This window comes from Aotus nancymaae, unplaced genomic scaffold (genome assembly GCF_030222135.1).
Source record: "Aotus nancymaae isolate 86718 unplaced genomic scaffold, 86718_ANA_hifiasm-v0.15.2.pri h1tg000012l, whole genome shotgun sequence".
Taxonomy (NCBI): domain Eukaryota; kingdom Metazoa; phylum Chordata; class Mammalia; order Primates; family Aotidae; genus Aotus; species Aotus nancymaae.
In genome coordinates, this window is record NW_026988423.1 from 29,866,551 (window position 1) to 29,885,452 (window position 18,902).

At 52.8% G+C, this 18,902-nt stretch overlaps 1 protein-coding gene across 7 annotated transcripts in view; it reads left to right on the forward strand.

The window, feature by feature from the left end:
* The window catches only part of PKNOX2 (PBX/knotted 1 homeobox 2), a 266,160-nt gene that overhangs the window by 174,740 nt on the left and 72,518 nt on the right, over positions 1-18,902 (forward strand). For 6 of the 7 annotated variants that reach the window (XM_064375535.1, XM_021671229.2, XM_064375537.1 and 3 more), the window contains one exon: positions 10,093-10,201. The exons of the other annotated variant lie outside the window; for it this stretch is intronic. In XM_064375535.1, the coding sequence (XP_064231605.1) occupies positions 10,115-10,201 (87 nt within the window). In that variant the 5' untranslated portion in view covers positions 10,093-10,114. The remainder of the gene's footprint in view (positions 1-10,092; positions 10,202-18,902) is intronic. 7 annotated transcript variants of the gene reach the window in all.

Here is an 18,902-nt window from a genome sequence, read left to right on the forward strand (position 1 = left end):
TTTCCATAACACAGAAACACGCATGGTTATCGTTCCCGCCACAATTTCCTACATGTCCTGGGGTGGAGAGGGAAGGAAGGCTTCATGGAACAGTAGGGTTTGGAGCCAAGTGTTGATGAAGGGAAGGGCACGGGTGTGAAATACAGAACACCTTGCTGGCGAACAAGAAACACAGCAAAAGGCACGAGAGAGCATCTTAGGTTGGGGGCAATAGAAGGTGTGTCTGCTGGGGTGTGAATCTGCATGGCCGTGTCACTTCCTCTTGCATCGTGGCTGTCATCTTCCCTTCCCCAGGGCTGCCTTTCCTGCAGCTCAGCAACAAGAGCCGGTGTACCTGCCCTCCTTCCAAGGGGGTGGTGAGGACCCAGGGTGGGGTAGCCTTTCCTCCTCCAGCTGATCCCATTGCCGTGGGCTCTGCTTAGAGCTCCCATCCTGTTTTTTGTGAGCTCCGCCTGGACCACCACAAAGGCGCAGGAAGGGCACGTATTGGCTGGGTATGGTAGTCTCAGGAATGAGTGGATTTTCAATGATAAGCGGAACCCACAGAGCCACTTGCTTCCACAGCCCTGACTCTTGACCTTTTTTTTTTTTTCCTGAAGGCAAGTTTTAAAAATTAGAATGAGGTGTCATCTAGCCAGATACAGTACAGTCCTCAGAGAGAAAAGAGGCCTGGCTGACCCTCTTAGCTCTTTGTCTCCAGGAGAATCTGAGGTTGCACCAGGGGTGGAATGCACAGGCTTCAGAGTCCCTCACCTCCATGCCCTTCTTCCCCAACAGCCCCCACTCAGCCCGCCCTGCCCACACCTTACATGGTCCCCCACCCCTGCTTTCCTTCTCCCCCCAGCTCCCAGGGAGTTTCAGGGCCCTCCTGACTGACTCAGAGAAGAGAGGCTTACCAAAGGAAGGGAGGCCGGGAGGGCTGCCAGAGGTGGCTCCTTGCTCTTCCACCTGGGATCCCAGCTCTGGAGCGGTTTGTCTGTCTCTGCTGAGTTGTGGGTCTCAGGGGCCCGGCCCGTGTTGTTTTCTCAGCTTGGTTCCTGAGCAGCGGCTGCTGTCAGCTCTTGACAAATAATAATAAACCTGGGAATCAGGTTTGTCGAGGGGGACTTCGGTGCCTAGTTCATTTTTAGATATGTTTCTCTCTGTGTGTGTGCAGATGAGAAAGCACATGATAGTGTCTCTAGGGGAGGGGGGAGCCGGGGCTCCCAGGTGCCCTGACAATCCACTCTACCCGCCACCGAGGAGGACCTGGAGGGCTCTCTGCTGTCTGATCCCTGGAGTTGCCTGCATGTTGAAAAAAAAAAAAAAAAATTAAATAAAAGGCCTCAAGCTCTCTCCTTTCCCTGGGCCTCCCCACTTCTCCCACTCTGTTTGGCTAGAGATGAAGCGGTCTGGAGAGGAAGAAAAAGGGCAGAATCCCCTCTCTAGGTTAGAATATTCCAAGGGGGCCACAGGCTGGGGGAGAGTGTTGACTCAGACCACCCCAGGGCAGCAGCTGTGGCCTCCCTCCTGCCTCCATTCCTGGGGGTGAACAGTAGGAGGAGGGCCTCATGGAATGGGAAACACTCTAAATTGAGCATCACTGTCAAAGCAGGACCCAGGTGTAGTGACTGTGAAGTTTGGGAACACATGAGCGATGGCCCTTTGGGGCAGAAAAGCACCCACTTTTCAGCAGATGGGACCCACTGCAGGTCACTGCCGCCATTCCCCTGCCTCCAGTTGGGAGAAGGTGCCTACCACCTCTGCAAGCAGAATGCAAGACCTGTGCTCCCCCTTCCAACCGGCATGCTTTTTTTTTTTTCTGTTTTTTGTTTTATTTTGTTTAAAGGAACCAAAGGGGGAAAAATTGCCAAGTTGTAAAGTGCTTAAAGAGGAGATGAGAATCTTCATCAAAATGCTAAAAGCTGGAGGGGAGAGTAATGTGAGAACTCTTGCCTGCTATTTATGGGATTGATTCTCAGATCAAGAAGAAGCAAGCAGTTGGATGAAAGGAATTATTGTTAAGCTCCTCGGTAGGAAGATCTAATGGACAATTGCCGCTATCAGGGGGAATTAAATTGCTGTTTCAGTTTGTAAAATATATCAGCGGCTTTTTGAAGCCAGAAAAGGTGTGACAGCGAGGCAGGGAGGGAAGTGGGGCTCCAACACTCTGGTTCCTGGTGTGGAGAGGCAGGAGAAGGACCTGGAAGAGGGCGTGGGAGCAGGCAGAGGTTGCTCCTCTAACTCCCCTGCTGCATGTTGTGAAGCCCAGTTAAAAAATAGCTGAACTGGGGAGTCAAGGAGGAGAGGCTGCAGCCCTGGAACTCGCTCCTGTGTGAATCAGAGCGGCATGGCCACCAGCAAAGGGCAAGATGGTGGGACTCCTCTCTGGGAAACCCGGTCGGACTGGAGTTTAAGGAAGGCAAGTCCTGTCCACAGAGGAGGGAGCGGCTGAGGAGGGTGATGGACCTGGTGCTGGGTCCCATCCCCAAACACTGCTTTGTCATGCTGCCTGTGTGCCCACTAATCCTTCCCATAGTGAACCGTGGATGCAGAGGGACCCAGAGTGGAAAACAGCACGCCCTCCTGCAGCGTGGGTCTATAATGTAAGCTTCTGCTCATCTCTAGGCTGGGGTCAGTGAGTCCATAAGTGATCTGTTGGCCCGGCCACATTGGGGACATATTGTCACTCTGAATAAAGAACAAACAGTAAAATGGTCTTCAGGGTGGAGAAGGGAAAGGAAGTCGAGGCCCTTGGAAGTAGGACCACAGGCCATTAGGGGGAGGCCGCAATCCTTGGGATGGAAACTGGGGGTTGGGTAGGAAGGGTCTCCAGTTTCCCTGGTCTCACTGAAGGACCTTACCTTTTCCAAAGCGCATTTGCTCCATGTGGCATTTAAGGGCTGAAGGAGGATTGAGACAGAGAGATTTGCACATCTCTCAGGGAGTCAGAAGCAGGGAGCCCTAGCCAAAGCTCACGCTGGCTTCCACTCTGTTCCCTGGGCACCAGCATCGTGATATTAGGGCATGACCTGGCACCACCTCCCAAGTTGGCTTCCCAGAAAGGTGGCAAATGACAATTAGTACAGAGAGCTATGGGTGGCCAAAGTGTCTGGTTGTCTTGGTTGTCGTCTCTGCCTCCCCACTGAGTGTTCCCAGGAGGATCTGGAGGGGCAGTAGGGAAGCAGGTGTTCTGGCTGCGACATTCTGCAAGGATGCTGGGTGCAGTGCGCCCTGGGACCTGGGTCATTGTGGAGTCGCAGCTTATTTTTGACCTCTTAGCCGGCCTTCAGGACACAGAGTGAACAAGAGTGTCAGACACGAGTGCAAATCCCACTCACTTCCTCTCCACCTGTTTCTCCTTCAGTAACATAGATACAACCTCCCTCCCTGGCTCCCAGGCCCCACTCCGAGCCTGACCTCATCAGACTGGGGGATCTCCATTTACCCCCATCAGCCCAGGATCAGAAAGACAGGCAGAAAGCAGCACCCACTCAGCTCCACATTCCTTCTGCCTGACTCCTCAGGGTCCCAGCTTCCTCTCAGCACCCACAGCCCCTGGGATGAAGAGGCAGGCGAGGGTGCTTGCTGTGTTGTAAGGGGGAGCAGCCTCTGGGGAGCTTACCCCAATTCCCAAATTCCTTAGTCTTCCATTCCAGGAGCCTCCACTTCTCCCTCTTTTTGAAACATTTCAACCCGACAACTGATTTGGAGGTGACAGAGCCCTGCTCACATGGCCAAGCTTCCCAGCCCACGGTGCATCCTCTCTTTCCCTTCTGTTCTCCTCTGCCACCACAAATCGACCTCATCCTTGACACTGCTCAGTTCTCGGTGCCAACTCCATCCACCAAGCCTCAGGGACCACCGAACTCCGGCAGACACCCCGCCTCCGGCTTGTCACTTCTACCCTTACCGGGCTTTGCAGAGAGACCTGGTGCGCGTGTGTGTTTCTGTGTGTGTGCTCGCGTGCACCCACACGCCTGCGCTTCTTTAGATAAATCCACAGAGTCACATGAAATCAGTGACAGGCTGACACTGTTATTTCAAGATTCATCGCTGTGAGCTGCCAGCAGCGGAGACCTAGCCAACTCCATTCCACCAGCAACACTTTTTTTCCAGGCATAATTTATAGCACTGGGGTGAATTTGTTTCCAAAAGATGAATATCACACTATCAGCAACAGCTGCCTCTCATTTTTATTTGTTTTTAAATTTGACTCAAAGTCCAATTCTCCATACACATCCCAGGCTGCAAATCCTAAGGCGACTGATTACATGATTTAGTAAACAGGTTATATTATATAATGCAATTAAAACGGGGCCCTGCGACGCCACCTACAGGCCACTTCTGGGAAGGGAGCTGGGCCAGAGAAGATCATTTTGGACGCGGTGTTGGTGTTGGGGCTGAGGGAAAAAGAGACGGATTGTGCCAGGGTTGAGGAGTCTGCCCCAGAGGGAGATGTTGAAGCCAGCCAGGTTACTAATGCAGCTTTTCGGTCCCTCCTGCTGAGTTCACTGTGTTATTTCAGCCTCCTGCAAATCTGTCTAGACGTCAGAACTCAGGCCTGGGCAGCTGCTCAGAGGGGACAGCTTGGTGGTGGGGGTGGAGGGGTAACCTGGGGCGTCTGGTCTGAAGGGATTGACAGCTCCTGGCTCGCTGGCCTCAGGGGCCTCCTTCCTACTCTCCAACTAGACGGGAGGAAGAGAAGTCAGGCACTGGCTAGCCTTTGGAAAGAAGCTACAATCCAACCCTTTCCGTTCCATCCAACAAGCATGAGTGCAGTGCAAATCCTGGGCAAAGGCTTCTGGAATATTCTGGAGAAATCCCTTCATTTTGCAGTCCGAGAGGGAAAGTGACTTGTACAGGCTACAGAATAAGTGGTAGAGTCCCTGGATATGGAATCCAGACTTTTTGACCCCAAGCCCAGGCTTGGAACATGGTACTGGAGAGCTGAGGATGGCCCTGTGAATTCCCTCATCCAATCCCAAAGTTTACAGATGGGGAAATTGAGACCCAGAGAGGGGATGGGATTTTCGCAGCCCCTACTTGTCTCAAGGGAAGGAAAATCATGCACATACTGCTTGTGTGTGTCAGAGGACAGACAAAAAGCATTCCTAGGGGGCCCTCAGCAGTGCCTCTTAGCTACTATGGAAGGAAGAGAGGAAGGGAGAGGGAGGAAGAAGGAAGGAAGGAAGGAAGGAGGGAGGGAGGGAGGGAGGGGGAAGGAGGAAAGGAAGGAAGAGAGAGAGGGAGGGAGGGAGGGGTAGGAAGGGAAGGAGGGACAGGGAGGGAGGAAGGAAGGAAAAGAGGAAGAAACAGGGAAGGAAGGGAGGAAGGAAGGGGCAAGAAGGGAGGAAGGAGGGGAGGAAGTCAGGGGCTGGAAGGCAGGAAGACCCAAGGCCACCCTTCCCGTCATCCCTCTCTCTGAACTCCAGCACTCTTCAGATGAATGGAGCTCTAGGCCTCAAGGATTCTAGCTTCTCCAAAGAGTTCTTCTAAGAGGGTAACATCACTGAAAAGCAGTTCCTGCAGAGAAGGGACTCACTTGCCCTGGGCTCAGAGAGAAACTTGACCAGAGGGAGTGGGGAGAAGAGCGTGAAGGAAGAAAACAGGACTGTCAGAGTCCAGGAGGGTGGGAGTGTCCCCTACCCCTTGTCCTTGTGCCAGCCATGGGCCTAGCCTCCAGTTTGGGGCAGGTGGCTGGAACACTGAGGGGCCAAGTGAGCTGGCCCTACTTCCCCTCTCCCCCCTCAATTTGTCTCAGCTAGGGTCAGGGGCCAGGAACAAATGCTGTCAGGCCAGCTGGCCAGAGAGCTCCCAATTAGACTTTGTGTCTCATCCTTAAGGCCCTGAGCCCCCAACCCCGGCACCCCAGCCCAATTACTGCCCAGCAGCATTAACCCCTTGGTACCCTAGGCCGTTAATGGAATGTTAATTGGTCTAATGGGTTTCATGTCAACAAGTCCTAATGAGCTCCTTCCTAATGAGCTTGGTATTTTTTTCTGAGTCTGTTTGTCAACACACTGAATTTGGGGCCCTGGACTGCGGGCCTGGTGGTGCAGGGCTGCGGGGGGGCCTGGGTTGAGGAGGCTGAGGAAGGTGGGTGCCTAGGACTGCCCAGCCCATTTCCTAAAGAGGTGTGCTTTCCCGACCCGCATCCACTGACCCTGCCTTGCTGGCTCCTGGGCTCTGTAAAATGGCATTTTAGCTTCTTCTGATGATATCAGAGACACAAATAATTTCTTCTTGGATATCATTGCGGGGTCGAGTTTTGCATTAGAATTTTTCCCTCCTAGATGTCATATCATAAAGGTTTTCAGCATTGAGCAAAACAAATCAAAAAGCAACCTTTCCCTGTCAGCCTGTTCGCCATTGGAAATCTCTCTGTGGGAGGTGCTCCTCGTCTGTCCTCCATTTGCAGTCTTGGCTGTGCCCCCTTGAGTGCCCAGGTGTCTGGTGACAAAGCACTGGGGCCTCTGGACAGGGCCAAGCAGCCTCTCGGAGTCAGAGACAAAAGCTCTGAAGCCCGAAGCCCGAAGCCCGAAGCTCAGGGCTGGGTTTGCAGAGGCTCAGGCCTGCTGCTCCCCTCCCTCTCCCAAAGAAAGTGCAAACATGGCAGTCTTCCCCCAAAGGGCTGGGACCCCCCACCCCCCCACCCCCACTATGGCTCAAGGAGTTCTCCCATACCCCATGCAAAGTCCCATCCAAGTCCCAGATAAGGCAAGTCAGATCCCCAAATTCCTCTCCAGGATGGTTGAACGTGGCCCCTCAGGAACCAGGGAAGTGCATGTGTGGGTGGAGAGGTGTGAAGAAAAGAGCAGGCTTCCGGACAGGGTGCAGGGTCCTGCAGCAGCTGAGCTCCGGGAGTGTCAAGTTGCCAGAGATTTCTGTGCTCGAGTGAGCAGAGAAGGAAACTTAAGCCTCTGATGAAAAGGCCTCCTGTTCTCTTGCAGGAGAAGCCCCCACAGGGTAATGGGGCAGTGGCCTAGTGGCCTATGGTGACCCCAAGGAGGGGGAGGGGCCAGGGCCATCTGGGTCCTCAGAACATTGTTCCTGTGTCCTCTGCCAAGACAGGTCTGGCCCTGCTCCACAGCCTGGTGGGCTCAGGACTGAACAGTCTCTTCTCAGCCTCACGGGTGGTTGTCTCTGGGCGCAGACTACTCTTAACCATCCCTCCTTACCCCCAGACAGGGCTGCCTCCTGCTGCTACTAATATTTCTAGGGACAGTGCCTCTAAAATGACCCTACCTTCCATTCACTGGACAGTGAACAAAAGAATGAATGAAAGGCGCCTCTCTCTGTAGTCTACGCCCTACTGGTTGAGCCTCCTTTGTTTTGCCTTCATTATGACTTTCTAATCCATGGAATGAGGTTACCAAAGACCCATGCCCGAGGTTAAAGAGAACTAGTCGCCCCTAAGAGGGGAGAAGGCCCTCCTTCCTAGAAGCGGCTCCCACCCTGACTCTGTCCCCAGGCTCCCTCTTCTGGAGGCTGCAGGCACTACAGTGCTATAGCCCTTCACTTTTTTTCTGGCAGATGAGCATCTGTGATTGATGCTCCCAGGAAGAGATCCCGCCATCCTGACCCTGGGCCCTATCCAAGGTTGCCTTCTCTGCCAGAGTTCCAGGGAAGGCTATGCTTCATAGGCCCCTGAAATATTTCTATTCCCTTTGTTTTATCAGGGTTCAAAAAAGAGAAATTCCATCCACTTTAATATCTCAAAAGTCTTAATTCTGGAAGTTCCTTCTGATAGCTCAAAGAGTCTACATCTCCCCCCTGCCTTTTTTCCCTCTGCAACCTCCCCACTCTGCTCTTAGTTCTCTGGGATGCTGACCATCACCCAGACAAAGACCCAGCTGTGAACAGAGGCCTTGGTTCCCCTGCTTAAAGAGAGAGGCTTCTCCAAGGCCCCTTCCTGTGTCCCTTTGCTAAAGGAAATCGGATCTCGGGGTCCAGCGGTGTGTGAGATGGGTAAGGTCCTGTGTGCTGTTATTGTGAAGATATCCTGGTAGTCTGTCTTCTGAAGGAGGCCAGGCAGGGGCGAGCAACAGGCAGTGAAGCCAATGAGAACCAGCCTGCAGTCAGCAGTTTTAGCACCAGGGGAGCCATCCCTCCCTGTGTGTTCTCCACCCACCGCCACCTCACTTGCTTTTTTTTTTTTTTTTGAGACAGAGTTTCGCTCTTGTTACCCAGGCTGGAGTGCAATGGTGCAATCTCGGCTCACCGCAACCTCTACCTCCTGGGTTCAGGCAATTCTCCTGCCTCAGCCTCCTGAGTAGCTGAGACTACAGGCACGCGCCACCATGCCCAGCTAATTTTTTGTATTTTCAGTAGAGACGGGGTTTCACCACGTTGACCAGGATGGTCTCGATCTCTTGACCTCATGATCCACCCGCCTTGGCCTCCCAAAGTGCTGGGATTACAGGCGTGAGCCACCACGCCCAGCCACTTTCTTCCTTCCTACAGGACCATGACCTCCCTCCACTAGCCACGCTCCTTGGACAGATGACCTTACCTCGTTCATCTGTCCCACCACACCCCCTTACATAGTTCTCTGCAGAGTTGGTAGTTGGTAGACATCTACTGAGTGAAACGTGCATTTCCAGTGCTTTTTGCAGAAGGTCAAAGCATACTTGGTACTTTGGAGACTCAGGTCAAGTCAGAGTAGATCTTCTGCTTCCTGAAAAAGAACCAAAAGAATGACAGGCACATAACACACGGCCCTGGAGGCCGGCCCCTTTACTTGACAGCAGCTCCAAAGCACTCTCAAATTTCCACAGAATTCAGGTCTGTGAACATTTTGGAAGACCCTGGGAAGGGTCAGACTGGAAGAGGATGCAGCCCTAGGTGCCTCAGGGAGAGGGGACAGAGAGTGTGAGTGCTGTGCTCACAAAGGTTTCTAGGTCAACAGTGCCCTCCACCCAGGAGAAGGACGTCCTGCACTCCACAGAGGCTCTTAGCAACCTCCTAGCGTAAAGTGGACAGACAACCCTGTATCAGGCAACTAGCCTGTGGCTTCCAGATGTAAATACTTCAGAGCATCTACCGTAGCATAACAGCTCTCTGGGCATTCCATTTCCTTGGGTGGCACAGCCGGCTGTCTCCACTTACGGCACCACATCCTAGTTCAAGAGGATATCTTGAAGTTTCATGGGGACAGCTCACCTGCTTACTGGGGATGGGGAAAAGATGGGGGTACAGTGGAGCAGACCCAGAGCTGGGAATCTGGAGGTGCTGCTTCCATCCTAGCTTCACTAACGAGCCCCCCAACCCCCGCCCTCCCACTCACAAGTCACCCTTCTACCAGCCAAAGAGGCAGGTAACCCATTTGGCTCTGATAGCTCTTCTGACAGCCCCACATTCCGGTGACGGTGCTGAACCAAGGCTGAGGAAAGTCCTCCCTAATAGGATGTGCAGGCACATCTGAGGCCACACCTAGTCACAAGCCCGCGCCTGGAAAAGTACCTTGAGTGGACTGCCCTGCCTCTTTCCCTTCCCCAAGGCCTCCAAGCAGCCACCCTGGGGCTGCAGTCTGAGGAGGGGTCCGGGCCCCTAGGTCCGGGCTACCACTAGGGGGTGTGGTGAGCCCTAGGGAGGGGCTAGCTCGGCACCTGGAGACCCTGGATCCCTGGAGCTGGCCTGAGGCCCTCCTACCCCTGTGCGCCTCTGTGGCAGCTCCAGAACGCCTGGGAAACAGCGGGGCTAGGAGCACCCTTATCAGGCTGGGACTCAGGGCCCTCTCTGGGGAAGGAGGGGTCTCCAAATGGCCTCCAGTCCCCCGGTGCTGCCACCAGCCAGGCCCCCTCCCCCTTCACACCCCCTCCCCACAGGCACACCAGGCCGGAGCTGATACTGAACAAAGCGCCGCTGCAGGGCACCGGTTGTTTTACATATGATTTGAATATTGTTTCTTTCAAGTCAAAATAGCGCAGCAAGCCCCTCCCCACCCAGGCCTCTCCCTTAGCTCTCATTTGTTGCCCTGAAGGGCCTGAAACCCTGGCGGCATCCAGCCAGCCCAGGTGGCCCAGCGGGGGGTCACAGGGAGCTGCTGGGTGCCCAGGGCGGGCCTGCTGGGCGGTGTTAACGGTGCGGCCCCCTTTCTCCTGCCCACAGGTCCTCCATGTGAATCAATCCCATGATGCAACATGCCTCCCCAGCCCCCGCTCTGACGATGATGGCCACGCAGAATGTCCCGCCCCCACCCTACCAGGACAGCCCACAGGTGAGTGCTCAGGGGCCGCTGCCTCCACCCCGGGGGAGGGAGTGTGGTGGCCTTAGAGCCCTAGCTGCAGGCTGGGATATTCCAGGGGCCGACGGGCAGAGCCAGGCCTCCCACAACCGTGCGGCACTCCGGGCTCTTCCCCGTCAGCCTGGGGAGCGAGAGGCCTGCAAACACGGACGCCGAGGGGAGTCACAGGTTCAGACCCCAGGACCTAGGACTGGAAGCTGGAGTAGGGGTCACAGTCCTGTCCCCCACCCCACCCCACAGACAGCAGACAAGCACAGCCAAATCCCTTTTTGGTGACTGGGGCGAAATCCACAGTTGGGGAAACCCAGGTACCAGATGTGAGTGGAACCGCCCTTTGAGTGTTCGAGAAACTTCCTACTCAGAGGCTCCTGGGTGCCAGGCCCCCCATTTTCCAGTCACTTGGACCCTTTTGTCCTCCTCTGCCTGCCTATCAGGAGAATCTCTGTTCTCTTAAGAATTCTTCTGGGCTTCTACTTTTAAAAAGCCAAGATTCTTTCTCTACACATGGCAACCCCTTCACTCTGGTCCCCAGCTTCCATCCCTTAGCTCAGACACAGCCACCCCCCAAGATCTTCTGCGCCCCCCAACCCCGATTGCCGCTCCTGCAGCAGGCCCCTCCTCAGCAGTGTCTTCTCGCTGTCTTCATGCTGTCAGCCCTCCTCCTCCTGGAAGCCTGCGTAGCTTGTGGGGGCTGCCCTCCTGCATCCTTGAGACCAGCCACTTTTCATATTTGCTTCCCCCAGGTGCTCCTCTTGTCTGCCCTTGGTTCTTTGGAAACTGAGTTTTGTGTCTGTGCTTTCACAGAAGCCTCTGTTCTTTGACCCTTCCCTTCATGCTCTCCTGTCAATATGAATTTGATCATTATTTATTGGGTAACTGTGATGTGAAATACACCCAGATAGAATGTACATCCACACATTCACCATGTGTGGCAGGTGCCCGCTGGGTGCTGTGGTCAGGCTACTATCTGCAATCCTCCAGCAGCCACTCTCTACCCTCCCCTGCCATCCCCCACTCACTGGCATTTTCAAACACAGCCATTCTCGTGGATCACGCGGAAGATCCGTACAGCATGAAAAGGATCTTAAGATGCAGATGCGGGGCTTGTGCTCACTATGGCCCTGACGTCCCCAGCCTAGCGGGAGCATATAGTAGCTGCTTTATACATCATTGTCATCCCCCAGGAGTTTACCAGATGCTGTGGGGCCACTCTCTAGCATGCCCGGCATACGGAGCAACTTTGACTGCTCTGCCCTTGAAAGTCCAAAAACCCTGGTCATTCACCAACCTCTGAGCACGTGTCTATGGCCCGGCTCCCACATATAAAATCACATTACTTGCCCAGCTCTCCCAGCCTAACCCCATCCTCAGTGAGCCCGCTGCTCATGCCAGTAGCTTCCATGAACAAACCACAGGGTTGAACTTGGCCTTTACATGGCTCTTGTATTTGAAAGCTTCCAAGCATCCAACACTATGTCAAGTCCCTTCCCTCTGTAGTCTCAGCTCCCGAGACGAAGTTCAGAAGGAGCCTTCAACCGATGGGAACCTTTTGCCTTCCAAGAAAGAAGTGAGAGAAGGAGATGCTAGGGGCCAGAATAGGGGCAAGATCATCCTTCCTCAATAGAAGCAGACCCATCCCCACTCCGCTCAGCCAGCACAGTGGATGCCCACATATCGATTAAGTGGTGGGAGCTTGGGCTCCACTTTTTTTGTAACTGGATTCTCTCTCCAGACTTCACAGTCACAATGGGGAACACAGATGGGGACCCTTCCCGTATTTAGCAGGTGGTAGGTGCCAAGGCCCACACCTCCATACCCAAAGCCTCGAGGATAACCAGGGCAAGGCTGAGAGGTCAGAGAATACTGTGTTGGCATGGCCGGTGCCGGCCACTTCCCTCTCACCCACCCCTCCCTGTTTTGACTGCCTGGGCAGCTGGGAGAAGTTTTGGTTTGGTGAGGATTATCGGGAGAGCTGCAGCAAAGGCCTGTGTTGAATGCTGATCCAGAAGCCTAAGGATCAGCATACAGCTGGATTAATAAACCCCAGCTGCCGAGAGACGGATGGAGGTGGGCTGCAGCTCTAAGGTGCTCAGTCCCCCAGAAGTCACCACTGAGCTGCTCTAGCCTTTGGGAGGAAGAAGGGAGACTCCACTTCCATATCTAAGATCTCAGGCAGAAGCCAGATGCAGGCACTGCCCAAAGGCTCTCCTCTCTGAGGATCCGCCAGAATGTCACCATTTAAAATCTTCACATTTAGAGCAAAGGAATAATTTGCCCTGGGGAAGCTGCCATGTGCTTGTAACCTAGGCAATCCATGAGTGAAATGTCTGATGAGAAGCATCAGTGTCCATGGTGAATTGACCAGGTCAAGGTGTTGGGGTCTTTATGACCTTGAGGAAGCCACTAGGCTATGGCCAAATTGCCATGGGCCTTCCTTAAGCTGAGCTGGTTCCCAGGGGAACTGAGCGGGATGTGGGGCTAAGGAGAGGAGTTAGGGCAGGGGTGGAGTGGAAGGATGGGGAACTGGGGGAGCCCCCCCAATAAAGGCTTCTGACGCTAGGGAGAAAGGCTGTTCTCTCCAGAGTGCTAATATTTAAGGCCCTTCTGCCCACTCTTTTGGGCTTCTAGGAGGGGCTCCCTTGTAGGAACAGCTCTTCCATGCATGCCTGGCTGCTGGCGCTTTCTGCGAACTTGCACTGGACCCCTGACTTCTTCCCTTTATGTTTTTGAGATATGGACCCCAGCCTCCCACAGGGAGACTCTACTACATTTCCCTTCAGAATGCTAATATCCCCAAGAACCAAACTGCTCTCTGAGACTCCACGTCTTCAGGGAAGCAGGGCCAGATAGGAATGTAGGTCGGGCACATCAGGGAATCCTGTCCAAAACAGAGCTCTCAGGAAACAAGACCCACTCCCTCCTCATTCCTTTAGGTCTAATCTTGTTACTTTTGGACTCCCTACGACTTGTTTCCTCACGACCTGGGCAGCTGAGCACACCTCTCCATCAGCGCTTCAGAAACCCAGTTTCTTCCACAGGCAACAAATGGACAGTCTCTGATATGAAGTCTCCCAAATGAAAAAGGAAGCGAGACACAGAGCCCTTCCTCTGAGACCCATGCGATCGTTTTAATAATGTTCCCGTTGTGCTAAGGGCTAGCAATACCGAGCATAATCTATTCAAATGCACAGGAGAATCTCACTTTGGAAAATTAGGAATCTGCATTAAAAAATTCCCAAGCCCCGGACCTTCTTTATAATAAATTAGAATTTTTTTTCAAGGCAAGTTCTTAACTTGGCAATTTCATTTTTGAAGTTTGGGGAATAAAGTTATTAAAAATGAGGGAGGCTTTTTTTTCTTTCCATTTTAGTAGAGAAGCATTTGTGGTTATAGCCTCATGCTATTTGGGCACAAGCCAAGTGATACGATGGCTAAGCGGCATCTAGCCCCTCAGTTCTGTTGCAGTCCATCCTGGGGAAACTCTGCAATTGCTTGTAAGGCCATCATTGTCTGTTGATTGTGCACTGAAGGATGACTATATGTTTAGTGTAAAATCGAGCTGGGGGAGGTGGCTCATGCCTGTAATCTCAGCACTTTGGGAGGCCAAGGTGGGCAGATTGCCTAAGGTCAGGAGGTCAAGACTAGCCTGGCCAACACGGTGAAACCCCATCTCTACTAAAAATACAAAAAAGTAGCCAGATGTGGTGGCACATGCCTATACCAGCAATTCAGGAGGCTGAAGAAGGAGTATTGCTTGATCCCAGGATGTGGAGATTGCAGTGAGCCAAGATTGCACCACTGCACTCCAGTCTGGGAGACAGAGTGAGAATCCGTCTCAAAAATAAAAAGAAACTGCAAAAGCAACAACCCAGTGGAACCCTCCCTATGGCCTACTTCCTCCTTCTGGTGGCTTCCTGCTAAATTCTGCCACAGTAGCAGTGCCCTCTGTTGTCTAAATACAGGACCCCAATTCCAGCCTGCTGTAACTGGGTCCTTGATGCAGACCCCATTTTATTCCCTGAAGAGGTAGGGCTAAGTCACTGGGGTGGTGGAATTCTATAGTGATTGCCTACTGAACACACTGTCTCTAGGGAGACCTGGATTTGACCTAGGTGTGTGGTCCTCAGTTCAGTGCGTTGTATTGATTCCACTATTACCCACTTCTGTTCTGCAGCTCTGCCACAGTGGGCCTGGCTGTCGGCTGGTCTTTCACGGGCCCCTCCTCCCACTGACGCTTCTGTTTGCTCCTCTTCTGTTTGACCCCAGCATCCCCACTGACCCTTCTGTTTCTCTCCTCTCCTGCCTTGCTTAGAATCCCAACAAGCGTAATTCCAGCCCCCTTCCCAGAATTTTCTTGGAAACACACAACCACCCTGTAACTCCTTCTAGGCAAATACCTCTCATTCTTGTACTCTCAGAAATGTCACTCGAGACCTTCCTGTAACACCCATATGCAACATCACCCACCAAGCAAAGTTCTCACTTCCTTAGCACCATCAGCCACTCCAGGGAGCCATCCGGATTCACTAGCGAAGGCAACCACTTTTCTCCCCTCACCTTCCCACACAAAACACACTCTCCCTATCAGCACCCCCTGCAACTCTTCATCAAACACAGACACATACCTACTGTTCCACAAATATCTTTGCCCTTGGCTTATTGGCAAGACAAATATTGTATCTGGTCTATTTGAGTATGTATTCGATGTTTAGTATGCCTCAGTCTGCATGTCCCCTGCATGTCAGCTACATGAGCATTGGACTAGAAAGCAGAAATCCTAGCGGATCCTAGTCTGACCCACTAGGCACAGCCCCTGTTGATGTAGAACTAAACTCAATGGATAGTTTAGGAACAAATTGATGGGGAGGTAGCTAGGTGCTTACATAGCATCACTTGATGATGAGTGGCATTGAAAGAGTTTTGTCAGTTCACCAAGGATGCAGCCTCATTTTTGACCAGAGGGAGACAAGACAGGCAGTTAGAACTCATAGTTAAGGTCCGATTTGGGAGGCTCACTTCAGAAGGAAGTAAATGTTTGCTTAAGGCCCCTTTGCAAAAGCTGCATCCCTCCCATTCCCCCCACCCCGATCCTCCACCATCCCTCAGAGCAGGGAGAATGTTGTCTGGGACTCCAGGACACGGCACTCAGAGATCTGGGGCCAAGACAACAGTGTCTTACCTACCCTGCAAGAGGAAGACTAAGGCTGGGCCAGCCGCACCGAGGAAGCCAGACCCGTCTCTCTGGGCACCTTCTTTCCCTCCCTGTCCTAGCACCATCCCCACTCCAGGTGGGGCCAGGAGGCAGACATCCTGGGGAAGCTGGATGGGCTTTGATCAGTCATTAGAATCCCCATGCTGGTTTCATTAACCAGAGGCAAAAGAGGGTGGCTGGGGCCCCTAGCTGTGAATGACCTCCATCCAGGCCATGCAGCTGTGACAGGCAGAAGCGGGTTCAGATGTTTTCACACTCGCTTTACATTCCTCTCATCTCTTTAAGGGCTGGAGCCCCCTGCCTTGCAGGGCCCTCTGCTCAGCTGCCTGTGAAACACATTCGCTTTGCAGCAATAGAGTTAATTCAGCAGCTTTGAAAGTTCCCCTAAGCCTTTTCTGTGATGGTGATTGACAGCTCCCTCTGCCCCTGGGGGCAACACTCCAGGGACCATAACAGGACCCACCTTCCCTTGCTTTGACTCACCAAAACAGACTCTTCCTTTTCTTTTTTCTTTTCTGCTGGGCCTTTCTTCTCTTTGTGCATAGTGACCTCTCTCTCTCTGCCTGCTTGGGCCACCCATGTCTTTAAACTGGACATATCCCCGAACTCCAACTCACCCAAGATCTGGACTCTTGATTGTGTAAAAGGCAAAAACAACTTCCAGGTCCAACCATGGGGCCTTTATGCCCCATGTAGGAGATGGTGGGCTGTCAGCATGACTTTAAAGCTTGGGAAGAAACACTCTACTAGCCTGGTCTAGGTTTTTTATTTGATGAACTTACTATATTCTGAGATTTACCAAAAATAGAGATTTTATAGTCTACCCGCTTGTCCCCAAGCAGGACAAATGCCCTAAACAGCTACAAAAATGGTTAATGGCCCAGGGATACAAAGCCTAAAATAAATCAGGGGACAGGTGATCCAAGTCAGCAGCGGGTCTGGGGAGGATCTCACACGCTCCGCCTCCCTTTCCCATGTTGTTGGTCTTAGTAGATCTTCGGAATGCTTTGGTGTCTGTGCAGCCTGGCAAGAGGCAGGTGGGTGAGTTAGGGCCCCAGGATGCTTGATGTCCTTGTAGTCTGTTGTCTGAAGAGGAGGGTGGGGTGACTAACCTAGTAGAAATTCAGGAATCAGGCCTTGTCCCAACTTCATTGCTGATGACTTACACAAATTTAGGCAAGTAATTTCATAGCTGTTTCTTTCATTCACTCATCCATTCGATAAACATTGAGTGCTTCCCGTGGACCGTGCGGACATTGTGCTGCGTACTGGGGTGCAACATCAGCAGAGTTCCTGCCCTCTTGGAGCTTACAGTCCATTTGGAGTCTTATTTTCTGTGTCTGTAAAATGAGAATAACTGCCCCCCCGCCTTACGAGGCTGTTGAGAGTGTGAGTACAAAAAGCACAGTGGTGTTCCTCGGCCCCTTTTCACCTCCACCCCAACTTGATTCTTCACTTACTCACCCGCACATCTCCGGCAGCACAGGTGGGATTGAACGTTAATTGCTTTTTATTAGGAACACAGTAGGCATGTCAAATAGGTTTTTCCAGCTATGAACACACACACACACACACACACACACACACACACACTGCTGTGCACACACTGGGATTCTGGCATGCCCCAGAAGGACCTATTGGAAATCACTGGTTTGGGACTATTGGAAAAGGGAAAGATCTTCCAGAGGGAAGCGATGGGATGGGCAGGGGGCATCAGTTCTCAGGAAACTGCACAAAGCTGGGAAGTGAAACAGTTTTTCTCTCTTAACCTCCTGTCATTGACAGCCCAGGAAATTCAGTTAGGGCCAGCGAATGTTCCATGAGTCACATTTTGTAAACCACCACTTATAAACCCTTTTAAAATTAATTAACTAACTGAAACTCCATTGTACCCCACTTAGTAACTCTTCTGTGGTCTGTTCTATCCACTTGGCCCAGGATCAGAATGGAGGTGGCCAGTGCCCGCTGTTCCGAGAGCCTCTTTGAGCTACGTTGGGCTGCCCAGCTCTGCTGCTGGCCCTTCCGCTCCCTGGGCTAACTGGGTTGGGGAATATTTTGAGGAGCCTTCTTTGGCTTCTCCCACTTTGGGACCCCTGAGACCTTGAACACATCACTCAATCATTACCTCCTTCAGTCATTTAACACGTGGGAGTGCACTGCAGGCAGGCATGGAGCTGGGAGACCAGCCCACTCAAGAGACAGGCAAGGGGCCTGCTGTTGCAGGTGTTGAGGTGCAGGTGTTCAGATGAGGCAGGAGTCCAGCCTACCTAGTTCCGAGGAGGGCAGAGAAGCAGGAAAGGCTTCTTGGGAGAGTTGAAGCTGCAGCTGAATGGGAGGGAGGCTGCAGCAGACATGAGGACAGTCCCTGCTGAGGCAGCTGTGGGAGCAAAGGCAGGAAGATGGCCATGATCGGGTGCATTCAAGCAACCGTGGGTAGGTCTGAGGCTATAGGGTAAGGGGAAGAGGGCTGTGCAGGTGGCAAGGCTGTCCGTGAGCAGTTTTCAGCATCTTTCAAAGTTCCCCTAAGCTTTCTCTGTGACTGTAACAAAAGAGTCCCTCTGCCCCTGGGGGCAACACCCCAGGGACCATGCGGGGACCCACCTTCCCTTGCTTTGACTCATCAAAGAAGACTCTTCTCTTTTTCCTTTTCTGCTGGGCCTTTCTTCTCTTTGTGCACAGTGACCTCTCTGCTTGCTTGGGTCACCCATGTCTTTAAACTGGATATATCCCTGAACTCCAACTCGCCTGAGCAGACCCAGGTCTGGAGCACCCTGGGGGCTGTGTCCCCCAACGTGGTTCATGCCCCCTGCTGCCTCCTACCTGTTCAGGCCAAACCTGATGTTTACCAAGTGGCCTCAAGCCCTGACCTCTTCCCAGGTCTTTGGCTTCTCTCCTGGTTGCCAGGAAACTGATCCCATACCCGGCTGGCTCCGAGCTGGAGGGAGTGCCAGCAGCCCCTAGAGGGCCAGGCCTGGGCAGCCCCAGGGGGCCAGAACACAAGGTTTTGGCAGCCTAAGGGACCCTCCTGGAGCTGGCTGGCACCCACTCTGCCTTGTCAGGTGGAGGGCTCAGAAGAGGGGATGTCCTTCTTAGAAGGAGTGTCTGTGCTGAGAAGGTGCAGGTTTGGGTGTTCAGTGTTTTCAGAAATAGACTCTGTGGGGGCTGGGGTGTGTGGGTGTAATAGTCACAACAAGCAAGACTATGTGGAAGAGGGGTGGGGGGAGGCATGGGAGGTGTGGGGTCACTTGGGCAGGATCTGAGCAGAGGATGGGATTTGGATTGATTCAAAGAAGAAATCTAGAAAAAGGAAGCATTAGAATTGCTTAGAAACCGTGGTTTGCCGACATCTGCTGCTTGCAATGCACCCTCACATATGGTCTCATAGTAGCCCTGGGAAGAGATATTAATAGCTCCATTTTTACCTGATGGGGAAACTGAGGCCCAGAGGAACTGAGTCATTGC